Source organism: Zingiber officinale, chromosome 5A (genome assembly GCF_018446385.1).
Source record: "Zingiber officinale cultivar Zhangliang chromosome 5A, Zo_v1.1, whole genome shotgun sequence".
In the NCBI taxonomy this organism is placed as follows: Eukaryota; Viridiplantae; Streptophyta; class Magnoliopsida; order Zingiberales; family Zingiberaceae; genus Zingiber; species Zingiber officinale.
Genome location: NC_055994.1, coordinates 142,327,944 through 142,350,515, shown reverse-complemented (window position 1 = coordinate 142,350,515; position 22,572 = coordinate 142,327,944). Strand labels below are relative to the sequence as shown.

General features: G+C 37.4%; 1 protein-coding gene across 2 annotated transcripts in view; it reads right to left on the bottom strand.

Moving 5' to 3' along the window:
• Positions 1-22,572, bottom strand: part of LOC121982170 (regulator of telomere elongation helicase 1 homolog) — a 77,421-nt gene that overhangs the window by 23,909 nt on the left and 30,940 nt on the right. The window contains exons 16-22 of one of the 2 annotated variants that reach the window (XM_042535114.1): positions 21,358-21,417; positions 20,847-20,962; positions 12,404-12,461; positions 12,235-12,337; positions 11,843-11,895; positions 11,443-11,750; positions 11,221-11,356 (exon numbers count right to left, since the gene is read on the bottom strand). In XM_042535114.1, the coding sequence (XP_042391048.1) occupies positions 11,221-11,356; positions 11,443-11,750; positions 11,843-11,895; positions 12,235-12,337; positions 12,404-12,461; positions 20,847-20,962; positions 21,358-21,417 (834 nt within the window). Of the gene's footprint in view, positions 1-11,220; positions 11,357-11,442; positions 11,751-11,842; positions 11,896-12,234; positions 12,338-12,403; positions 12,462-20,846; positions 20,963-21,357; positions 21,418-22,572 lie in introns of those variants that run through there. The other variant, XM_042535115.1, reaches the window with a different exon arrangement.

The window sequence follows — 22,572 nt, the reverse complement described above, 5'->3', positions numbered from 1 at the left end:
TAGAATACGAGGAAAGGTATAACTAATTCTTATTCCGCAGCACAATTAGTTTGTTTTTTTTTGTATGGATTGAACACTAACACAAGAGGCCAACGATCTTGTGCTTCGATCAAGGTGCGCTTTGATCAATCAAGAACTTGCTTGATTGATCAAACACATGTCTAATCGAGCATGTGGGTTGCTAGGAAAGATTCTGTGCTCGTACAAATTTTTATACAGGGGATTTACACAAAACGAAACTCCCAGCGCCAACAATGTTAAACTTATATCAATATGTGCACTTATGTTATTGTGACTTAACTTTTTTACCCCAATAGTTGTGTTCCATACTTCAGTGAAGACCTACTTAGCATGTCACTAGTTTATGGCAATTATTTATAATTTTTTAGCTGAGGTTGTTAGGGGATTACTATAAAGATACCTGTATGGTTCATTAAGATGCCTCAAACATTGCAATCCATCTGGTATTATTCTATACATCTCACTATGTGTATAAGTTGCTCAATATTAAAAATCAAGCTCATTCTATGTTTGTGGATGTAAAATGAGGTATTCGTACTTGCTATGTGATTCTCTATATCAATAGATGATTGTAGCTAGCACTTTATTTGATGTAAAAAAAATGTATATGCTCTTGTGATGGGATTTAAGAGAATTTATTCACATTATGATTCTTATTATTATATGATGTCAGAGCGCAACAGATAACCTTCTTTTAGTCATATCCCTTCTCTTTACACATCTCCCAACTCTTTTTAGATGTTCTTCCTATTGCAATTCTTCCTAGAAGCAAAAACACGTATCCCTTCTCTTTACACATCTTCCAACTCTGGCAAGATTCTCTTCCTATTCCAATTCTTCCTAGAAGCAAAAACACTAAACCCTTCTCTTTACACATCTTCCAACTCTGGCAAGATTCTCTTCCTATTCCAATTCTTCCTAGTAGCAAAATCAAAGCCTGAACTATCTGGACCTACATTAAAAGGTAGAGTTGAGCATATCACAACTGCACTCCTCAAGATGAGAATTTTATTGTATCTTAATATTCTTATTGCTCTAAAATACTAGCAAGTATATCACCTCACATCCTTTATCTCAATACATTTCTTATGCTTTCTTATTTCCACAATATACTCTCTACTTTAAAAGCATTATCTAACATAAATTAGAGAGTTTATGCTTGATGAAGTAATAACATTGGTTATCTTGTTACCATTTCTTCTAACAACTCTACTGCAGGTTGAAACTGGGTGTTTGCTATTAAAACATCCCTCAATGACTCTATTGATGAGCTAAAGCTAGGTTAGTGGCAAAATGACATTATACAAATACACAGTTGTGAATGCATGGACATAATAGTTCTTAGTCCACCTTTTTCTATCTAAATGAGAAAGTATGCATAGAACAACAACGTGAGTTTGTTGCTCATGGGGAGATTGATCAGGTGTCCAAGCTAACAAAGTATCTATATCCTTTAAGCAATCTCCTAAAGCATAGATTGGTATAATTCAGATCTACTCTAATCTGGAATAATTAGCAATGTCTTAGATAACATAGTATTTCATCTTACCTCTCAATCTCAAATGCATATCCTTCTTATAGTTTCTTGTCAATGATATCATCATAACACCTAAGGATTTTCTGGAATTGTAAGACTGAAATCATACCTTCAACCAACATTTACAAATCTTGGCAAGTTGAAGTACATCCTTAAAATAGAGGTTGTATGATTGAGAGAGTTTCATCTCTTAATGAAAATATATGCTTAACATGCTCAATGACGTTGGTATATTAGTAGCAAAGACAAAGATACTCCTGTGGGCTTGAACTAGTGGGGTTATCATATAAGGAGGTACATGAGGCTAGTTGGAAAGTTGATCTATCTTACATCCATAAAGTTCAACATCTCATTCATTATAAGCATGATTAGCAAATTCCAAGATTCCATGTCATATCAATTAGCAAGCAAATTCAAGGAACCTCCAATATCTGAGTCTCCTATATTGTGATTATGGATATTTGAAGATTGTGAAGTACAAATGCAGATCAACCAAGCATTGCACATTAGAATAATGATATTGGAAGGGCAAGATGCAAATTATTGTGGTCAAGTTGTGTGGAAAGGTAGAATACAGAGGCATGACTCTTACTACAAACTTATCAGGCTAAAATAATAAATGATTTAAGTTGTGTTTGTATTAGTGATAATCAAACTGCATAATGCATCTAATCATATCTTTTGAGAGTGGATAAAACCTATCAAAATTCATTATTACTTCATTCAAGAAAAAGTGCAGCACAAGGAGAACATCACCTCTTGTTAGCATATTTACTAACTAAATAGTTAACAAGTCATAAGATTGAGTATATTTGTAACAAGTTAGCATTAAACGACATCTTTGAACCATTGGTATATTTGTAACAAGTTGGCATTCTACAACACCCTAGAACCACCTTAAGGGGATTGTTAAGAACCTTAATTGTAAATAGATTGCATCTTTTGCATAAATATACCAAACTTAATGGTGCAAATGTAAAGTGACAATTAACTAAATATATATAAGATGAGACTACCTTAGGTGTTAACCTTATTAATTTTCTCAATTAATAGAGGTAAATTAGAGTAGCCCGCAGTGACCATGAAGGTTAGTTGGTCAACAAAAACAACATAAGTCGGTGGTGGTAGATGGCAAGATATCACTGATGGATTTTGAAGGGATGGAGTAGTTGATGAATTGGTCTAGAAGCAGATGGTAGAGCAGCTGATGTAGGCTTCTGAACTCCCCATGTCACATGACTAATTGAACACCATGGAATTTTAAGTTTGAAAGATTAGGGTACATGAACAACGGAGATAATGAACTGATCTCCAGTTAAGGGCCCATTAATGAGAGAATCGCCCATATTAAGCAAAACTTACTTTGTCAAGAGAACATAATTAGACAGTGGCAACACTATCCTGTTCCATTTGCCTTTTACTGCACCATCTTCCAACAAGACATCACTGTTCCTGGTTACGACTCCCTGTACAACTACAACATCCTTGCAGCGGATAAGTATTGGTTCTGCCTATTGATTCCGCAAAATGCGGGGAGATAGGAAACAAAACTCGACGTTTGGGAAGAAACAACGTAGCCGCAAATTCTTATTAATTAAAAACTATCCCAAAACAACTAAACATATGTTTAAATAGACTCAAACCCTAACCCTATGAAAGACGAAAATGCTCCTAAACCCTAGACCCGAAAAATAATAAAAATAATAACAAAAAGGATAAAAATGTTTCGTGCCAGAACAAGCTTTGATTTGGCTGGTAGACTATCATGTGGTTCATCCCAAGTCATAAATCATGGGCTCTGCCAGTTTGCTCGGTTGTCTTGCATAATTCTCCCCAAGAAAGAGAAAATACACCCTCGAATTGTTGGCTGCATCAACGTCAGAAGAATCACCATGGAAATAAATCAATTGTACCAACAATTCCTCATGCTCACGCGGGCTTATTCTATAATGCAATCTATTCAGTAGTGTCGCTCCGGCTCCAAATCAATATAATGTTGGATATCACGTAAAGGAGGCTATTCATTGGGTAACGCTTTGGGGAAAATAACAACTGTACCTAGTGTTATGTGTGAACTAGGAAAACAATATCTTGTCTTTGTTAAGATATCTGGAGGTTTCAACTATGTTACTATTGTTGGAACCCCAAGGTTGTTTTGGTGTGATCAACAAGTTAAGTTAGGTCCTGCGTTATTTCTAACCTTGTGTCTAAGTGTGCAGGAGCTTAGGAGCACAGGTACTCGAGCGGAAGACGCAGCTAGCGAGAAGGACGGCACGTGGTGCGTCCGAGGGACGAGGTGCTGCGGAAGAGTACCCCGGTGGACGAGAAGGAAGCGTGCGGTGGTTCCGAGGGACGAAAGCCGGAGCGGAAGATTGTTCGGGGAGCAAGAGACGCAGCTAGCGAGAAGGTCGGCACGGGGTGCGACCGAGGGACGAAGACTGCGGATGAGTACGCTGGTGGACGAGAAGGAAACATGCGGCGATTCCAAGGGACGAGAAGCCGGAGCGGAAGGCTGCTCGAGAAGACAGGAAGTTGGGTTCGGGTGAGCCCTATTCCGGATGGCAGAGATCATCCAAGTAAGCGGATCCGGAGCGAAAGACCCGGACCGAGGCGGGACTGAAACGGAGCAGAGGTCCCGGACGAAAAAGTCAACTCTATTGACTTTCGGGGTCCGAGGCGCCCGGAGCTAACCGGGGCGCCCGGAACCCTTCCGAGCGCCCGAACCAGTAAAGATGACCAGATCGAGATTTATCTCGATCTAAACGTTGGGGGATAAGTTTTATCCCCCCAGCGCGCCCGGAACCCTTCCAGGCACCCCGACCAAGGCTATAAATATAGCCTTGGTCCAGAAGCTTCTGAATGAACTCTAAATTGTAATTCCAAACACTTGTGCGCTTCTGTCCTAGTTTAGCTTCTGTTTTCTGCACTTCAACGCTGTACGAGGTTTCTCCGCCTGAAGGAGTTTTTAGTGAACTTAATCTTCCTTGGATTAACAACCATATCGGTTGTAACCAAGTAAACCTTTTGTGCCTCGCTTTTTCTTTATGCTTTTAATTTATCAGCTTATTTTATATATGCAAGTGTTAGTTTAAAGAGTTCGAGGAGGGTTTGTTCGTTTTGATTTTACAGGCTATCCAACCCCCTTCTAGCCGGCCCAACGGTCCTACAAGTGGTATCAGAGCCGAGACGCCTCAGAAGGACTAACCGCCGTCTGAAGCAACAAAACGATGGTCTGAGCTAGCGAATATCCACCAGCATTCGAGGGGGAGTTTTCTTCATGGAAGAAACAAATGGAGGTATACCTTAACTCAGACCTTGGTATTTCTTTAATTTTAAAATCTGGTTATGAAGAACCGAAGAACACGAACGGAGAAAGACTCGATCTACGTCTCTGGAACAAAAAGCAACGTAACGAATCGATGGCAAACGGATGGGCAGAATTTCATCTCCTAACCGTGATACCAAATGAAGATCTCAAAAGAATCGGCGAATACAACAGCTCAAAAGAACTTTGGGAAAAGTTCTTAAAACTCTACGAAGAACCGATTGAAGCCGTCCCCTCAATAGACATCGAGCCGTCATCAGAATCCGAGACGGAAGAAATTACCGAGACAACCCCAACAGCCGAAGTACATCCCAAGATCAATGAAGGGGGAGAATCTTCGGAAGAAAGTAATTCAACAAGGGGAGAACCAACGGCCGACGAGGTAAGTAAGGTATGGACTCGAACCTCTGAACAACTGGTTCAATTAATCAAATTACCTGAAGATTTTTGCGAATCAAAAATTGAATCATCGAAAGAATTTTTCGAATTACAAAATGATTTGACAAAAGATTCTTGCGAATCACATAGTAATTTTTCGAAAACTTTTTCCTGATCTAAAAATGTTTCCGAAGTACAAATTATCTCGTTGAAAGAGTTTTTCGAATCGCAAAATGATTTGACAAAAGAATCTTGCAAATTACAAAACATTTTTTCGAACAAAGTTTGCAAATTAGAGATATTATCGAAAGAGTTTTTCGGAGTAGTAAATCTATTATCCACAGATTGTTGCAAATTTATGTTGTCAAAATACTTTTGCAAATTACAAAATATTTTGTCGAACGAAGTTTGCAAATCAGAAGTATTGTCGAAAAACTTTATCAAGCTTATATTATCGAAATATCTTTGCAAATTAGGAATTCAAAATACAATAGAAAATAACATGTGACAATTTGCACAAATTTCTACATGCTCAAAATTTCTTGCTTCAAAGTTAAGAAATTATGATAAATTAAATGGAAATTTAAAATTTTCTGATAAAAGCATTAGAATATATAAATAAATAAATGCATAGAAAATTTCTTTTAATGTTATCAATTCTCTTAAATTTTCTTGCATGAATTTTTCGGCTTAGAAAGTTTTTCATTATTGATGATGAATACTTAGAAGTTTTTTTTCAAAAGTTATTTCTTGACTTAGAAATTTTCCTTGACTTGGAAATATTTTCCTTGAAAATCATTGATATATATTTTCATTATATTAACCTTTAGATCTTGCTTTGAACCCTATTTTTTTGTGATCAAAGGGGGAGAAGGAAAGTATAAGTCTAGGGGGAGGTACAAATTGAAAATTAAAAATTTTCGAAATTTAATTGTTTCTATCTTGTTGCACATTATTGCAATAACTTGTTTTAATTTTATGTCTAGTTTTGACCCTAGCTTAACTTGGGTTGATCACACCAAAAAGGGGGAGATTGTTGGAACCCCAAGGTTATTTTGGTGTGATCAACAAGTTAAGTTAGGTCCTGCGTTATTTCTAACCTTGTGTCTAAGTGTGCAGGAGCTTAGGAGCACAGGTACTCGAGCGGAAGACGCAGCTAGCGAAGGGACGTGGTGCGTCCGAGGGACGAGGTGCTGCGGAAGAGTACCCGGTGGACGAGAAGGAAGCGTCCGGTCCGAGGGACGAAAGCCGAGCGGAAGATCGCTCGGGGAGCAAGAGACGCAGCGAGCGGGAAGGACGGCACGGGAAGGATGGATGAGTATCTGGTGGACGAGAAGGAAACACGGGGCGAGCAGGGGCGGAAGGCTGCTCGAGAAGACCGGAAGTTGGGTTCGGGTGAGCCCTATTCCGGATGGCAGAGATCACCCAAGTAAGCGGATCCGGAGCGGAAGACCCGGACCGAGGCGGGACTAAAACGGAGCAGAGGTCCCGGACGAAAAAGTCAACTCTGTTGACTTTCGGGGTCCGGGGCGCCCGAAACCCTTCCGGGCGCCCGGACCAGTAAAGTTGACCAGATCGAGATTTATCTCGATCTGAACGTTGTGGGATAAGTTTTATCCCCCAGGGCGCCCGGAACCCCTCCAGGCGCCCCCGACCAAGGCTATAAATATAGCCTTGGTCCAGAAGCTTCTGAATGAACTCTAAATTGTAATTCCAAACACTTGTGCGCTTCTGTTCTAGTTTAACTTCTGTTTTCTGCACTTCAACGCTGTATGAGGCTTCTCCGCCTGAAGGAGTTTTTAGTGAGCTTAATCTTCCTTGGATTAACAACCACATCGGTTGTAACCAAGTAAACCTTTTGTGCCTCGCTTTTTCTTTATGCTTTTAATTTATCAGCTTACTTTATATATGCAAGTGTTAGTTTAAAGAGTTCGAGGAGGGTTTGTTCGTTTTGATTTTACATGTTATCCAACCCCCTTCTAGCCGGCCCAACGGTCCTACAACTATTAGCCTCAAAATGCCAAGATACCATAACAGCTCTACTTATGTTTTGCCAGTTAGAAGAAAAATGTGTATTGCGCTCTCTGAGACTAAGAGGGCTGCCAAGTCCAACAAGAGAAGCGATAGAATTTGCTAAAGGACTTCCTGGATATGAAGTAGCCAGGGCAAATCTTGAATTCGCATAATAATTTTGAATTAGAGAAGAAAATTTGGTCAGATGTGTCATGTGATACTGCTTCTGTTGTTGAAGTAACGACTCCAAGTAAATTTCCTGGATCCCAAGTAGATCAGTGTAAGAACTTAGATAATCTTTCTCTAGGGATGGATTGGAACAATTGGCTGCAAGTTGAGCAGTATAATCAGCTGCCATCAAGTACTCAGGGGGCATTTGGTTTAGGGTAATAGGAGTGGGGAATGGGAATGGGAATCATTGATTCCCATTGTTAATGTTTGGATTATAGGAATAGGAATACAAATAAGGGAATGAATCCTTAAAATTGGGTAATAACTCATTCACATGTACCCCCCTTCAATGAGCCATTACCCTATTTTCATCAATCAAAATATTCCCTTATTCCAAAAATACCCTTGACTTAAAACTAAAATTTTCTCCATTAATATCAAATATCAAAATATATTTATTTATTTTTTCTTTCATATCACTTATCTCTCCTTATTCTCTCTCTCATCATAGTTTCTCTCTCATCATTTTATCACACACTTTCTCTCTCCTTAATCTCTCCTATCACACTCTCTTTCCTCTTTTTTTCTCATTACACTTTCTCTCTCATCATACTTTCTCTCTCCTCAATCTCTTCCATCGCACTCTCTTCCTTCTTTTTTTCCTCATCACACTTTCTCTCTCCTCAATCTCTCCCATCACACTCTCTTTTTTCTCATCACACTTTCTCTCTCATCATACTTTCTCTCTCCTCAATCTCTCTTATCACACTTCCTCCTTTTTTCCTCAACACACTTTCTCTCTCATCATACTTTCTCTCTCTCACACTCTCCCTTTTTTCTCATCACACTTTCTCTCTCATCATTCCGTGGCTGAAAGGTCCAGGGGTCGATCCCCGGGGTGTCATTGCCTGGGGTTAACGTCTCCGCCATGCACTTTCCACCTGTGTACCTGCATTTACCTCCCTCCATATCCGTGGGACCGGCTCTAGGGGGGCCGCTGATGTGGCGGTTCCACATTTTTTATATTCACTGTTCTCTTTTTCTCTCACCATACTTTCTCTCTCCTCAATCTCTCTCATGACACTCTCTCTCCTCATTTTTTTCTCACTATATTTTCTCTCTTCATCCTCTCCTATCATACTTTCTCTCACATCATATTTTCTCTCATCACACTTTCTCTCTCTTCATTCTCTCTCATAATACTTTCTCTCTCATCATTCTTTTTCATCATATTTTTCTCTCACATTGATATTTCTCTCACATCTAATTTTTTCTCTTATTTTCCTTTAAGGGTAAAATAGGAAACTTTGATTTATTCCGATAGAAGATATACAACTAACCAAACATTGCTTTTAAGAGTGATATCCATGCTCATACCCATTCTCATTACACAATACAATGATTCTCATTCCGATTCCTATTCCTAGGAAAGAACCAAACGCCCCCTCAATATAAAGTGGGTCATCAAGTGATGTCTGAAGAGCTATTACAGCAGAAACTGAATTTCCATTTCTACTAAGAGATTGTAAATCTGCAAGCCCAACTAAATTTGGTAGTGAGAAAGTTCCACCACGTAAAGCCCCTACGTTCATATTAGGTGATGCATTTGGTGATACAGTAGCAACACTTTCCAACATCGGAGACAAAGACCCCAAGCCAATGTGATTTATCAAAACTTGATGTCAATGCTGGATTTTCTGAATATGAATTGAGATTGGAACTTGAAAAGGCTACATTGACACTCTCGTACATGGAAGAAACACCATTTGTAGTGATGTAACGAGAAGGTGCTTCAACATATGACCTATCAAATTTAGCAGGAGATTTTTGAGATTTAGCATTGTGGTCCATAAGGCCAAAGTGAACAATATCATGTCATTGTAGAGATATGTGAATATTCTTTGGTCACAACAAATAGTATCAGAGACATGGTCCAAACCAGATGCCAAGTGGAGTGGCCTTGAACAAAGTTCTGGGAAGCCCAGAGCAAGTCAGGGTGACTAGATGATTACGGGAAGGTCCAGAGCAAGTCAAGGGTGACTGGATGTTTACGGGTAAGGCCCGGAACATGTCAGGGTAACCAAATGTTCACGGGAAAGCCCAGAGCAAGTCAGGGTGACCAGATGCTCGCGGGGAGCCCGGAGCAGGTCAAGAGTGACCGGATCCAGATGCTTACGGGGAGGCTCGGAGCAGATCAGGATAACCGAATGCTCGCAGGAAGGCCCGGAGCAGGTTAAGAGTGACCAAATTCAGATGCTTGATGGGAGGCTCAGAGCATATTAGGGTGACCGGATGCTTACAGGGAGACCTGGAACAGGTCAAGAGTGACTGGATATTCACAGGAGGCTCACTCCATGAGAGTAATGATGGTCCTTCGTTTGAGGGGAGGACTGTTGGGATTCAATCAAAGTCCCACATTGGAAAGATTTGAAAAAGATCATGGGTTTAAAAGGATGTAAGATATCTCCATTGACATGAGATCTTTTGGGTAGAGCCCAAGAGCAAAGTCATGAGGGTCTAGTCTAGACCTAAAGTGGACAATATCATATCATTGTCGAGATATGCGAATATCCTTCAGACACAACAAGGCCTTTGTAGTGGAATCCGCGAGGTCATCAAATATGGCGTTCAAGGATGTCGGCGATGAAGAAGTAGCAGAACAACCACAAGAAGACGAATTCGATGATCCCAAGACACCAACGAAGACATAATCGTCGGAGATGCCAACTCCCTGTTGTTAACGAAGAAGTAATTCATCGAGGTTGGATTCTGAGGATTTCGTAAAGTAGGATCCTCCTTGAAGTCCTACCACCTCGCTTTTGGAGGTGGACATCAGAATAGACTTATCTTGTGATTAGAGCTTGAATCTTAGATACTCTGCGATGCCTACAAGGAGCCTCCTCGTCAAAAACATCCTTCACATCCGAGGTTGCCCAGTGATAGCTATTGCATTGAACCGGATTTCCTCTATTCAAGGTTCTCAACATCGCCGCCATCCTCTCCATAACCCGATCAAACCGACTGTCAACCATCTCTCGAAAATGCTGCTCCATATCACGATCAAAAGCATTGTCAACGCGTTGTTGTCTTCTTGGCGATATGATTCTCAAGATCAACCTCACTCTGATACCAACAATTGCAACAGATAACTATCGTATATGTTAATTCGCACATGAATACGGAAAGCGATCTTCTAAACACTATTAATTCTGTAGAGATAAGCAACCAAACTCGCCGTTTGAGAAGAAACGGCGTGACCGCAAATTCTTATTAATCAAAAACTATCCCAAAACAACTAAACAGATATTTACACAGACTCAAACCCTAACCCTATGAAAGACGAAAATGCCCCTAAACCCTAGACCCGAAAAATTAAAAAAAATAATAATAACAAAGGAGTAAAAATGTTCAGAGCTAGAACGAGCTTCAATTTGGCTGGTAGACCGTCCCATGGTTCATCCCGAGTCATAAATTAGGGGATCTGCCAATTTGCTCTGTCGTCCCGCATCACAAATAAACCCAATGTACTTATCCACATAGAATAACCAGGCACTAATTCACACTGCTTCTCATAACCAGATATCATATCATATCAATGCTCCCTGGATCTGAATATGTCATTATAAAACAAATGGAAAAGAATAAAAATTGATCATTTCGCAGTTAGCTAGTTTGTGTGCTGTAGTGGTGTTTCTTAGAAAGATAACCTAGTCTACTTCTCTAACGTGCTCTCTGAATCCAAAAGTTAATAGTAAATGAAAAATATAAAGTCAACCTGTGACAAATAATCACGAACACTTGTTCCATCAGTCATTGTTGATTTGTTTTGCTTCTCCATACTTGTAGATTTTGGCTGATCCTCAACTTGGGCATGCACTTCCCTCAATCTAGAAATCTCAAAATCCACAAACCTAAATTTGAAATCATTGCAGCAGGTGAAGGCAATAAGCTTCCAGGAAAAGACAAACTGAAGTATCAATTAATATCTCTAACCAACCGTTTTGAGGAAGTATCCTTTTGCCATTCAGGATCCACTTCAAATTTAGGCCTTTTTGCAGTAGGAGCTCCCTGTGAGTCTTTGCATACTTGTTCGCTCAATAGTGTATCCTTTTCCAAATCAATCACTGCATTATTCTGACATTGAGTAATTCCTGTTATTTTTTTAGTTTGGGACATTATGTGCATGCTTGAGATAGAATCCAATTTTTTAGGATGTGTTGCTCGGTTGGCAGGCACAACTTGTTCAAAAATTGGTAATACATATGATGACATTGGCTTGTTTGAGCAATGCTCACTACTATGCACCTATCAAAAGAAAGAGTATGCACATAAGTAAAATAAAGAAATGAGAAGTGTCAACGTTTAAATGGTATTAAAAAAAAAAGGAAAAAATTTACCAAGGGAGTGAGAGGCTTCAATGAAAAATTCTCCTCAAGCCTCAAAGCTCTATCTGCCAAGAATGGTTAGTTCTTTTCAGCAACTATTTAAGGTAAATAGAAGTTTCCAAATGAACAATACACCTAGCATCCAGAAACATCATAAACAATCAGGGCAAATACAAAAAGGAGAACGCACAAAAACTAAGTAAATTTTGGTTTTGTCAATTTGTACCCAAAATTGCATTAAACAACAATTTCCTTTAAAAAGTATGACAGAGAAAAGGCTATCCCAAGAAATAATCTAGCACCGAAATAAGAACAAATGCACTCAGCAAACTAAGAAATATCTCAAAAGCGAATCAATTAAGAAAAAAAATTATTCAACAGATAAATAAAGATTCATTTGAGACCTCTAGTAAAGCTTTCGACTAATTTTGGTTTCAAAGCATGAATGCCTGTGTCTCGAAAGAATTTAGTCAGTGTGAAAACTGCATCTCCAAAATTGGAATAGCACTGCAAGAAACATGAGATTAATGAGTAATGCTCATGTAAAGATGTAAAACAAGAATCTGCAACAACCTTCACATGAGGCCGGAGCCAGTATGACATTTGTTGTTCCCAATTTTTTACAGCAAACCTAAACAAGAAGAATATTATGAAAAATTAACATATATTTGTTGCTTATAAGTATATTCATCGGAAGCCTGCTTTAATGAAATTTGTAAAAAATAAATAAATAAAACAACTAACTTAGAGAAGCCATCTGTTCTTTGTACCAAAGGATCAAAAGATCATTAGATTGCATCACTGTATATAAGTTTGCTCAAATCCAACATAAATTATTTGCAAATATGACACCTACTGTTATAGTCTATTAGAATTGTGTCAAGCATAAGAGAAAATGCATGTGCCAGTGCAAATAAAGAGAAAGATATATAAAAACCACAGAGTATGTGATTCAAGATATATTAAATTAAATGAGTTGAGAGGAATAAAATATTGTACTATTACTATTAAACTATTATATATAGAGGAAATAACACAGTCTACTATAACTAAAACATCACCAATTTGGGACCAAACCAATAACACATAAAACCAATGACTCCAATAAAATAATAACTCTATCATTTCTCTCAAGCTGGAGCACAGATATAATTTATGTCCAACTTGTCACATAAAATAAAAAACAAAATATCATTTTAAAAGATCAACGACGTGAGGAGATAGGAACCAAGTTACAGATATGGGCCAAGTGCTAGATCATGGGGAAAACAAGCCTGAAACATGGCTTGTATATTCCAAGAGGGGCAAAACAAAAAGGGGCTTGAACACAGCTAGCAGTTTATGTTTTAGAATCAGTTATACCTTTGTGATAATTATGTTAGCATGTTTTAGAATATGTGTGATTACAAGTTTGTGTGAAGTTAGAGGGGGAGAGGAACTAAGAATTATTACCATAAGAGAGTATTGACTTTGGTTGGTGGCGAGACTTTCTTAATGATTGGAGTGTTCTTTGTGTTAATCCTAATAAAATTTTATGTTTCTCTATTCAGAACATTGGTTCGACCTACTGGATGTAAGAGGGATTGTATGCTTAGAAAGAATGTCAAAGATGTCAGATAGGGTTAATGTTTTGGAAGAGAGAATGGCGATGCAAGAAGGAAATATGGAAGAAATGAGAGTATTATGCAGTGACTGATGTCTGAAATACAACAATATGGTTCACATTTACATGAGATAAGCAAACAGTTAGGAACAAGATTGGAGCAACACCATTGAAGGGGGCATCCACTTTTGTCGTTTGTGGCAACATTGTTCAAGAATGGAGAAGTGATTCGTCAGTGGCTAGTCCAATGGAAGGGCAAGAGCATAATTGACATGGCGTGGGAGGATAATTTCACTCTTAGAATTCTGTGTGTTACTCTATTCTGTTTTTTGGAATTCTAACATGAGGTTTTGGATCGATTCAAGAACCTGACTAAAGTTGATGACATCTTCAAGAGATGTCTAATGAATGAAGTTAGTAACAATCTTTCAATGACTAGAATTTAGATGAAATTGATGAAACAAAAGGATACCTATCTCACATAGCAAAAAAAAAATCTAATATGGAGAACCAAAAAGGACTTTATTAACTGGAAGATGAAAAATACATTGAAGATAACACCTTTCTCACAGATTTCACTAACAAACAAGCAAATAAAAAGAAAAAATTTAGGAGCCACACCAATCTAAATTAGACTTATGCTAAAACTATTTCGCCTTTCAAATTAAAGACATACAAAAACTTCTTGACTCCTGATGGACACTAAGATGGAGACCGAGTTGCAACTAAGCAAGCTAAGGATGGGAATCAAGCTAAGGCCATAGAAAGGAACAAGCATCCCATTCTAAAACTTGATAACCTATTACACATCAATGGAGGCCTAATTACAAGGACTAGAGTTAAAAAGATGAAGGAAGTATTTAATAAGTTAATTGAAAATGTTAGCGCCAAGATAGTAATTGATGCAAATTTGGATAAGAGTAAGTCATGCAGCCTACTCAACCCAATTAAAGTCTCAAATTGGCTTAATTAGTCACTTAACTACCATTTCTATGCGAGGAAAAACATATTTTTGTAACCATATATAAGCTTAAAATATTCCATAAATTAAGAGATATGATAGCACAGCTAGTTTTCATAAAAGAAGTTTGTTAAGTTTTTTTAGATAAATCTCTTTAGAAAAGTGTATTAGGGTTTTTAGAGTTTTTTAAAAAATAAGCTTTTTATCAATCTACAAAAGGGGTTAGGATATCATGTTTTTGACAAGTTTTTGAGTTAACACAATTTTCAATTTCGACATTCTTTTCTTTCTCTCCCCGCCACCTTCATCTTTTAAAACTCTTTTCTTTTATTCTCACCAATTATAGGCTCTGTTCTTTTTCCTCTTCTTCTATTCTATTTTTTTACTTTATTTACCTTGTGAGGCCTTAATCAAAACCCTAAACTAGCAATCTCATAATTCACCTTCTCTCACACATCAACTATCATCTCCATCTTTCATTGGTTTGTTCCACCATCATTTATTCCTTATCCTCATCCATTCTCGGTTTTCGATTTCATTCAACTAGCCTCCCTAGTTGGATTCTTGTCGGCCTTCATTGCATCAGCCTTCATTGCAGATTGTCTTTGGTTGAGAGTTGTTGCTTGTATATTGGATTAGAGTGACAATAATTTTTGTATTGACAAAGAGGATGTGAAAAGATGACAAAGCATTCGATAGGTGCACACAACGTGATGCTTAAATTGGGCAGGTCATAAAGACATCAAGGTAAAGGATGGTGAGGATGAAAGCTTTATGAGCATAACCACAAGGATGGGCATGGTGGAGAGTAGCAATGGAACAACTATCTAGACATACACAAACTTCATTTAGACGAAAGCTGGAGCAAAGGTAAAAAATCTCACTATCAGGGGATGGCCTGCAATCATTATGATTCTCACTACGCTAGATGGTTTAGACAAATGAGGAAGAAATAAGAGTAAAAAAAAGGATCATGTTCTCACATGTAAAGAAAAAGTGTGAGATGGATGGGTGTGAGAAGGAATAGGATTTTGAGAGTGGAGAGAAAAACATTGGTTCTTAGATGAGGAGAGGTCTTGCCTTCAAATCAACACTCAGCCTCCCCATGAAAGATTGAAAGATAATTTTAAAAAAAAAAAAAAAAAGTAGGTGAAATTGTGCTCTAACATCAACTTTAAAAAATATAATATAATAAAAAAATGTAATTAATACATGATATTAAAACTCAAACATATATAAGACTCAATATACCTATAACTAAAATAGAAATGATGCAAAACCCTTGGCATATATAAATAATGGCTCCAAAACATAATAAGTATGGCAATGTATGCAAGCAAAGAGAAGTGAAGAGATCTGTCAACAACAATTTGCCAAATTATCTCAAGAAGGAAACCTAACTTTCACGAGACAGTATGAACTTATAAATCAACAATGCCTCAAAATTTCATAATTTTGTGTTTGAATTAGAGTTCAAAATCTTGAGAGCGTCTTTCACTAGAACCATATTGTTCTGGTACTATGTCGGTGTTCCAACACATAATGCTAATGGCAAATTGGAAGGTTCAGGAGGAAGAATATAAAGAACAGAATATAACTATATGCAACTATATAGTGAAGTTTGGACTTGTGTTTTATTTGGAATGGGTACAGTTTCGACATTGTTTTATACGAATACAAACTATAAAAAGTAATAAATACTATTTTACTTCATTTTAATGTGTGTGGTAGCATGCCAAGGGATGCCATAATGACACAATACTCAACAACTTCATTGACGCAACAATATAAGATCGATTACCTAGTTTAAAATCTCGAGCTGTATCGGAGTTTTGATCTATAACCGAAACGATACAGTTTCAGTATAGTATCGTACCGCTATGATTTTGGTTTTTTTTTTAAATATAAAATATATTAACTAAAAATACAATATTTAAAAAATAAATATATATATATATATATATAATAATTTTTTAAAAAAATATATAGTGATAAATAAATAATTTATTATATATTTTAGAATTAAAATAAATAAAATATATAATTAATTAGATAATTTTATTAGGGTTTAGTTAAGCCTCTTTAGATTATCTCTATTTTAGCTACGAGTTGATTGAGAAAATCAACGTAAGTTTCTCAGTTTTAATTTAAAAAATTCACCCTCCTCGTGCGGCCCCTTCAACGCAACCGCAAAGAACATGCGGGTTATGTGACCCTCTGGCATGGCCGCAAAGTCGCACAACCCCTCTGGCGAGGCCACGGGGGTCGCATAACCCCTCCGGCGAGGCCGCGGAAGTCGCACAACCCCTCCAGCGAGGCTACAGGATCGTGCAACCGCTAGGGTCGCGTGACCCCTCCGGCACGGCCGCAGGGGTCACACGAGCCTTCCACGGCGAGTTGGCGACCACGGGGGTCACACAACGCCTCAGCAGCAACCGCGGGGATAATACAACCCCTCCACAGCTACCATAGGGCATGGTGCCAGTCAATGGGCGGATCAAAATGTTTCATCCATTTCGATCGGCTCGGCACAAGATTTTAATTCATGCCGAAGAGTATCAAATTTTAGTAATTTATTAGAATGATATGTTTCAATCATAGTTTGATTCATATTTAATAGTAAAATCAAAATGTATACCCGTCATCGCTAAAATGGCTTACACTACTACCAACACTGATAGGGATGGGCATCATTTGGGTTTAGATTATAAAGCATTTTCAAACCAAACAAAAAAATTTTGGTTCTAATCCAAACCAAAAGAAAACTAAATAAAATTCTTCAACCCTCAAACCAAAATGAGCTCTCAGGTTTTATTGCTTGATACAATTCAAATCAAACAAACAATTACAATATACTTCCATATTTCTACTCCACATTTTCAAATTTAATATATATACACATGGACTAAATATTTTTACATAATCTAATACACATGGTTCAATGTTTAATTAGAAACAAGAATTTCAGAAATAATATTGAAATCTTGTTAACTTGCCAACATGTATGTTTATGGCACCAATAAGAAGGATGGGAAGAAAATCAAGAGTAGAAACGGACATTGACAACTTACCTGAATGTATTCCACCTCCCACTAGAACTAAAAGGCCGGAACAAAGAAAAGTTCCCCTCATTTCCAAGTGTGCAAGAGTTAGGTTAAGTCAGTGACGAATGGCCACAAATCATTGGCGATAAGTGACAAGTAGTTGGCAATCAATAACAAGGAATGAGTATTTCAAGTATTGTTTTAATTTTCATTCAGGGGCAGAATGATATGTTTGGCTATATCGATTAAAATGGAATTATATTTTAAACCACACAAACATGCACAATTTATTCTAAAAATTATTTATACATAGGGATATATAATTGTTCACCTCAACATAACAGTAAATATATTAGCTATTTTGTTCTTTTTTAGTTTACAATAATTAATAATCAAATCAAATAAAAAAGAATGCCAAAAATTCCATTTTCACCCTGTTTGTTGGCTTTCAGTTTTGCATGTCCATCCCTAGAGGCCATTTACCCATCTAAATGTTCTATCTCAGAAATCGACACAAAATTAAAAAAAATAATAATAAAAAGAAAAATTAATTGACATCTCTTGGAAGGAAATTACTGTCTCAATTGATATTTCAGTTAGTGAAAATTATGATTTTTGAACTCCATAGATTTGCACCTCCATGATTCTTATAAAGAAACAAACAAAGCCACACCAAGATGAAAATTTTAATAACAATTAAGAGAGAAGGTAATAAATAGTTAAAATTTATCATTTGGTCAAACTCATCTTTATTACATAATCTGCTATCCTGTATCTTGAATTTTGCATATGTATTTCTGAAAGTAACATAAGGGCCTCTAAAATACTTGTCATATCTATAAGCTGGTGGTTCTATCTCTAGTGTCCCCTCAAAAATTCATGCAAGTCTTGATGCTTTTATGCACCTTAAAAATGAGATTAGTTTAAAGAAGATATGAAAATTTATCGGGTGCTCAAGAATAAACATGGATAGTTTATTTGGTTCATAGGAATAGCTATACATGTTGGATTGAACTAAGGCTAGAAGGGGTGAATAACCAAAATTGAAATTGCAATCTTCAATACGGTGTTAATGTTAGTTGCATGATGATAAAAACAACAATAAGAAGCAATGACAATCGCTAATACTTTGAGATTCCTACTCCACAGCTTATGACTTGTCGAATCACTCCTTGATCCTCACATTCTTTCAGAGGCAAATAAACTTCTTAAACTTCTTCTTCTTATAAAAGAGATAGCAATAAGCACGAGAAAAAACAATTCACAAGTATGAAGCATGAAGGTAGAAAATTTAAGCTAAGACAACAAAAATAAAGCTATGAAAAAACAAGGGAGCTTTGGACGTTAAGAACAAGTAGTTTCATTAGTATTCACGAGTTCCACTCGGCCCCATATTTATAGATTTCAACTCAGCTTCACTTCAACCTAAAAATAGTTCCACACGATCAATTCTCACTTTATTCAATTAATTGAAGCTAACATCATATGCCTTTTGCAGAGGAATAGATACATCAATCAACTCAATTCACTTCAAGTAGACTGAACCATCATTGTATCACATTAGGCATGTGACGACCTCAATCTCAATTGCTTAATCAACTGACTTCATTTTATCCCAATTGACTTCCCAATCTATTCAACATCGAACAAAAATATTAATCATCTTGAGTCAACTCACATACTAATCGATTGTACTCAATCTGCAATCAACTAATTATTGACTATAACCAATTTTAAGGTTGAGTCTATTCACCTAGGTAAAGTTCTACCTAAACCCAAATTATAGTTCAATCGACTCTTACAACTCATAAGAAGTTACCTACTAAGAGGCCTCCCCTTCGAAACTACTTCGCCCGCCAAAAAGCCTCACTTTCGAGTCTTCCGTGCCAAGAGGTTTTACCTCTAACACTTCCTAACTTATCAAGCATCTAGTCATCCTTTACTTATCGAGATTTCCAACAGCTAAACAACCCATCACTATTGACCTCTTGGACTTCCATTTGTCAAGTATCTAGTCCTCAACCTACTTCAACTTCCCCCTACTTCAACTTCCCCAATTGCCAAGTTTCTAATGAACCTTGACTCACTTGGATTGTATCCATTGCACTTGCAATATCTTTATCAATTAACTTGCACTTACACACTTGACAAACCATATCAATATATGTCTGACATAAACCTTTGCCCAAACATTAACTCCACCACTTGAATGTGATTGTACCAACAATCTCCACAATATATTAGTCTCTATAAGTAACTCTCAATTGGTTGAACTCGATCACCTAGGGCCAAATTGCAAGGCTTCTGGGGGTCTTCCACGAGTGCTTCCCAATCTATCCTAGCGGCCGGTGGGAAACTTCCGTGGGGCCGGGCCGGTCGCCCCAAGTTCGGCGATATTTGACCTGGTTAATCATTTTTTTTATATGCTCTCATAGAATAAGAATTTATATAACTGATTGTGAAAAAGAACTCAGAAAACTTGTACACATGGAACTAAAATTCCCTTATCCTTTCCTCATTCCAAGATGAGTTATTACTCATATTCGGCTCTCCGAAGGATAGATATTCTTACTCTATTCAATCCTCCAAAATGTATATCATGGAAGAGCAAAGTGGGTTGGGCAATTAAACAAACTGGGGAAAGCTAGTCAAGCCTAATGGACTAGCAAGCCAAGAGTGTCACTCGCATCTGATGGTGTAGTTGGGCTATATAAGGCAATTGAACAAGTCATGTCAGTCAACCTGATCGGCTAAGTTAATTGAGGCAAGATCATTATTTGAACTAGGCAGGGTGGGTCGTGTGAGATGTTTGAGCACAAAAAGATACTTATTATATAATAAGGATATTTTATAATCACGGAAACTAATTACTTATCACATTCTTATAAACCACATAAAAATCAAATAAAGAATCTATTTGATTCAATAAACCAAATTAACAAGTAGCCCTAGTGCAATCCTTGTCAATTTGATACACTCAAAATAATTATTTAATTCCTTATAAAGTCTATTCTGTGAACCAAACACACTAAAATAAGAGACAACCCTTTACTAAGGTACACCTTTGAGTCATGGCATACACAACTAGCTTAAGCTTACATAATTCAATCAGGAACCAAAATAAACTTTCAGAAAAATATGAGGTTAAAAGTATCTTCACACATTATAGTCATGGCCATGTCTGATGACCCAGCCAACAACTTAATTCATGGCCCTGGGTTTCTTGTCAATTTCATGCACTAGGAATTGTTATTTCATTTCATATTGATTTCATTATGTGAACCAAACAGCAGCATGAAGATATTATTGATGTGACACCTACACCGAGGGGCAACTATGGTTTATGGCTTACAGAACTAGTTTAAGTTTTACAAATATACTTCAAAAAAAATATGAGCCAAAACATACCTTTGATCACAGAAAATGATTGCCCCATAGTCATGGCGATGTCTAATGACACGGCCAACAGCCTGATTCACAGCCCTGGCAGCTTGCTGGACATACCACTCCTCACCAGTGAGAACCTGCAAGATAGCATAAACAAATCAAACTGATATTATTGTAAGCTATGTTCCCTGGCATGAGTATCTGAGTCAGGTCTGGATCCATCTACAAGGTTGTTTATAAAAGTTTTTACATGTGACCAAGGAAAGTTTTAGTTTCTAACCCAATGTTAGGTGCCAGACATGGATATGGGTTTATGAAGGTATCACAGATTATAAGAAGAATCTCTGCTGAACTTCTTTTTCTCAATTCTTAATACTTGGGTCAAACGTGGCTTGATATGACACTAATCTCTAGTGAATTCTTTGGCCTACCTTCCAATTAATTCAATTACCACATACCAACAAAAAGATACATTGTGGGAAAATGCAGGAGAATTTTAATGTACTTGAATCAGCTCTAACAGTACGTTTACCTTAGCTCCTTTTTTCTCAGAAAAAGCCTGGCGATCCAGGTAATCACGCTTGAGACGAACCTACGAAACATAAAGCAAAAAAAAAAAAAAAAAGCAATCACAAGGATTATTAGATCACTAACATTTCAACAAGAAATTGGCAGCAACTAAGAGAGGCAATTTTTTCAAAAGAATTCTTAAATAGAGAAAATTAATATATTGTTTAATATTTATGATGAGCAATCTATTGGTTGAGCTATCAAAAACAACATAGGTAAATATTATGTGATAATAAAATTCAACAATAACTAGTCTTAGGTAACTATCTCAAAGGGGCAATTTTCATGATTTTCATCGTGATGTTAATTATTCAAAATGCTATAATTTCACTAAAGAAAATAAAATAAAATTCATATTTTCTACCGGTTCAAGATAGAAGGGGAGCCTCACGGGTTCAAGTCTCAAAAACAACCTTTTACAAAACAGGGTAAGGTTGTGTGCAATAGATCCTTCCACCTGGCATTGGCAGAAGCTTTCTACACCATGCACCGTGCACCAAGCTACACTTTTATAGGTTCAAGATACTTTTAGAATTATTCAACATCATAGGCTGGAACTTTTTTTTCTTTTCTTTTGCAATTTCTTCTATTTGATTCCTGATTAAGATTGTATTATGAGCAAGATCTTTCATTCATTTATGTTAGAATAAGTAAAAGGGTATTTGTGTCTTTTGGTGTATATCTACTTTCCTATATAAAGGCCTAACTCGTGGGGGTTCAATATACACGAGATTCTAGGTTTTACTTTAAATATGGTATCAGAGCAAAGGTAAAACCCTAATTTCTTTTCTCTATCCGCGTCGTCTCTTTCTGCCGAGCCTTTCTCTTCCGCACCGCGCGAGTTCTCCAGCGCCGCACCGCGCGACGCGCAAGTTCTTCTCTAGCGACGCGAGTTCTTCTCTAGCGACGCGCGAGTTCTTCTCCAGCGCCGCACCGCGCGAGTTCTCCAGCATCGAGCTTCGCCTGCTGGTTCGTGGACGCTGAGCTCAGCCTCGCTTCGAGGGTTGGTGAAGTCGATATAGGCCATGAGATTCACATCCGAAGCCAATCATCCTCCCCGTACTCCGGTCCTGTAGGGAAACGGACGTGTTAGTAAAAGAACTGACACAATCAAGAGATCGAGTAAGTTGACTTATTGACAATAAATTAAAAGGAGCGCCGGGAACATAAAGAACAT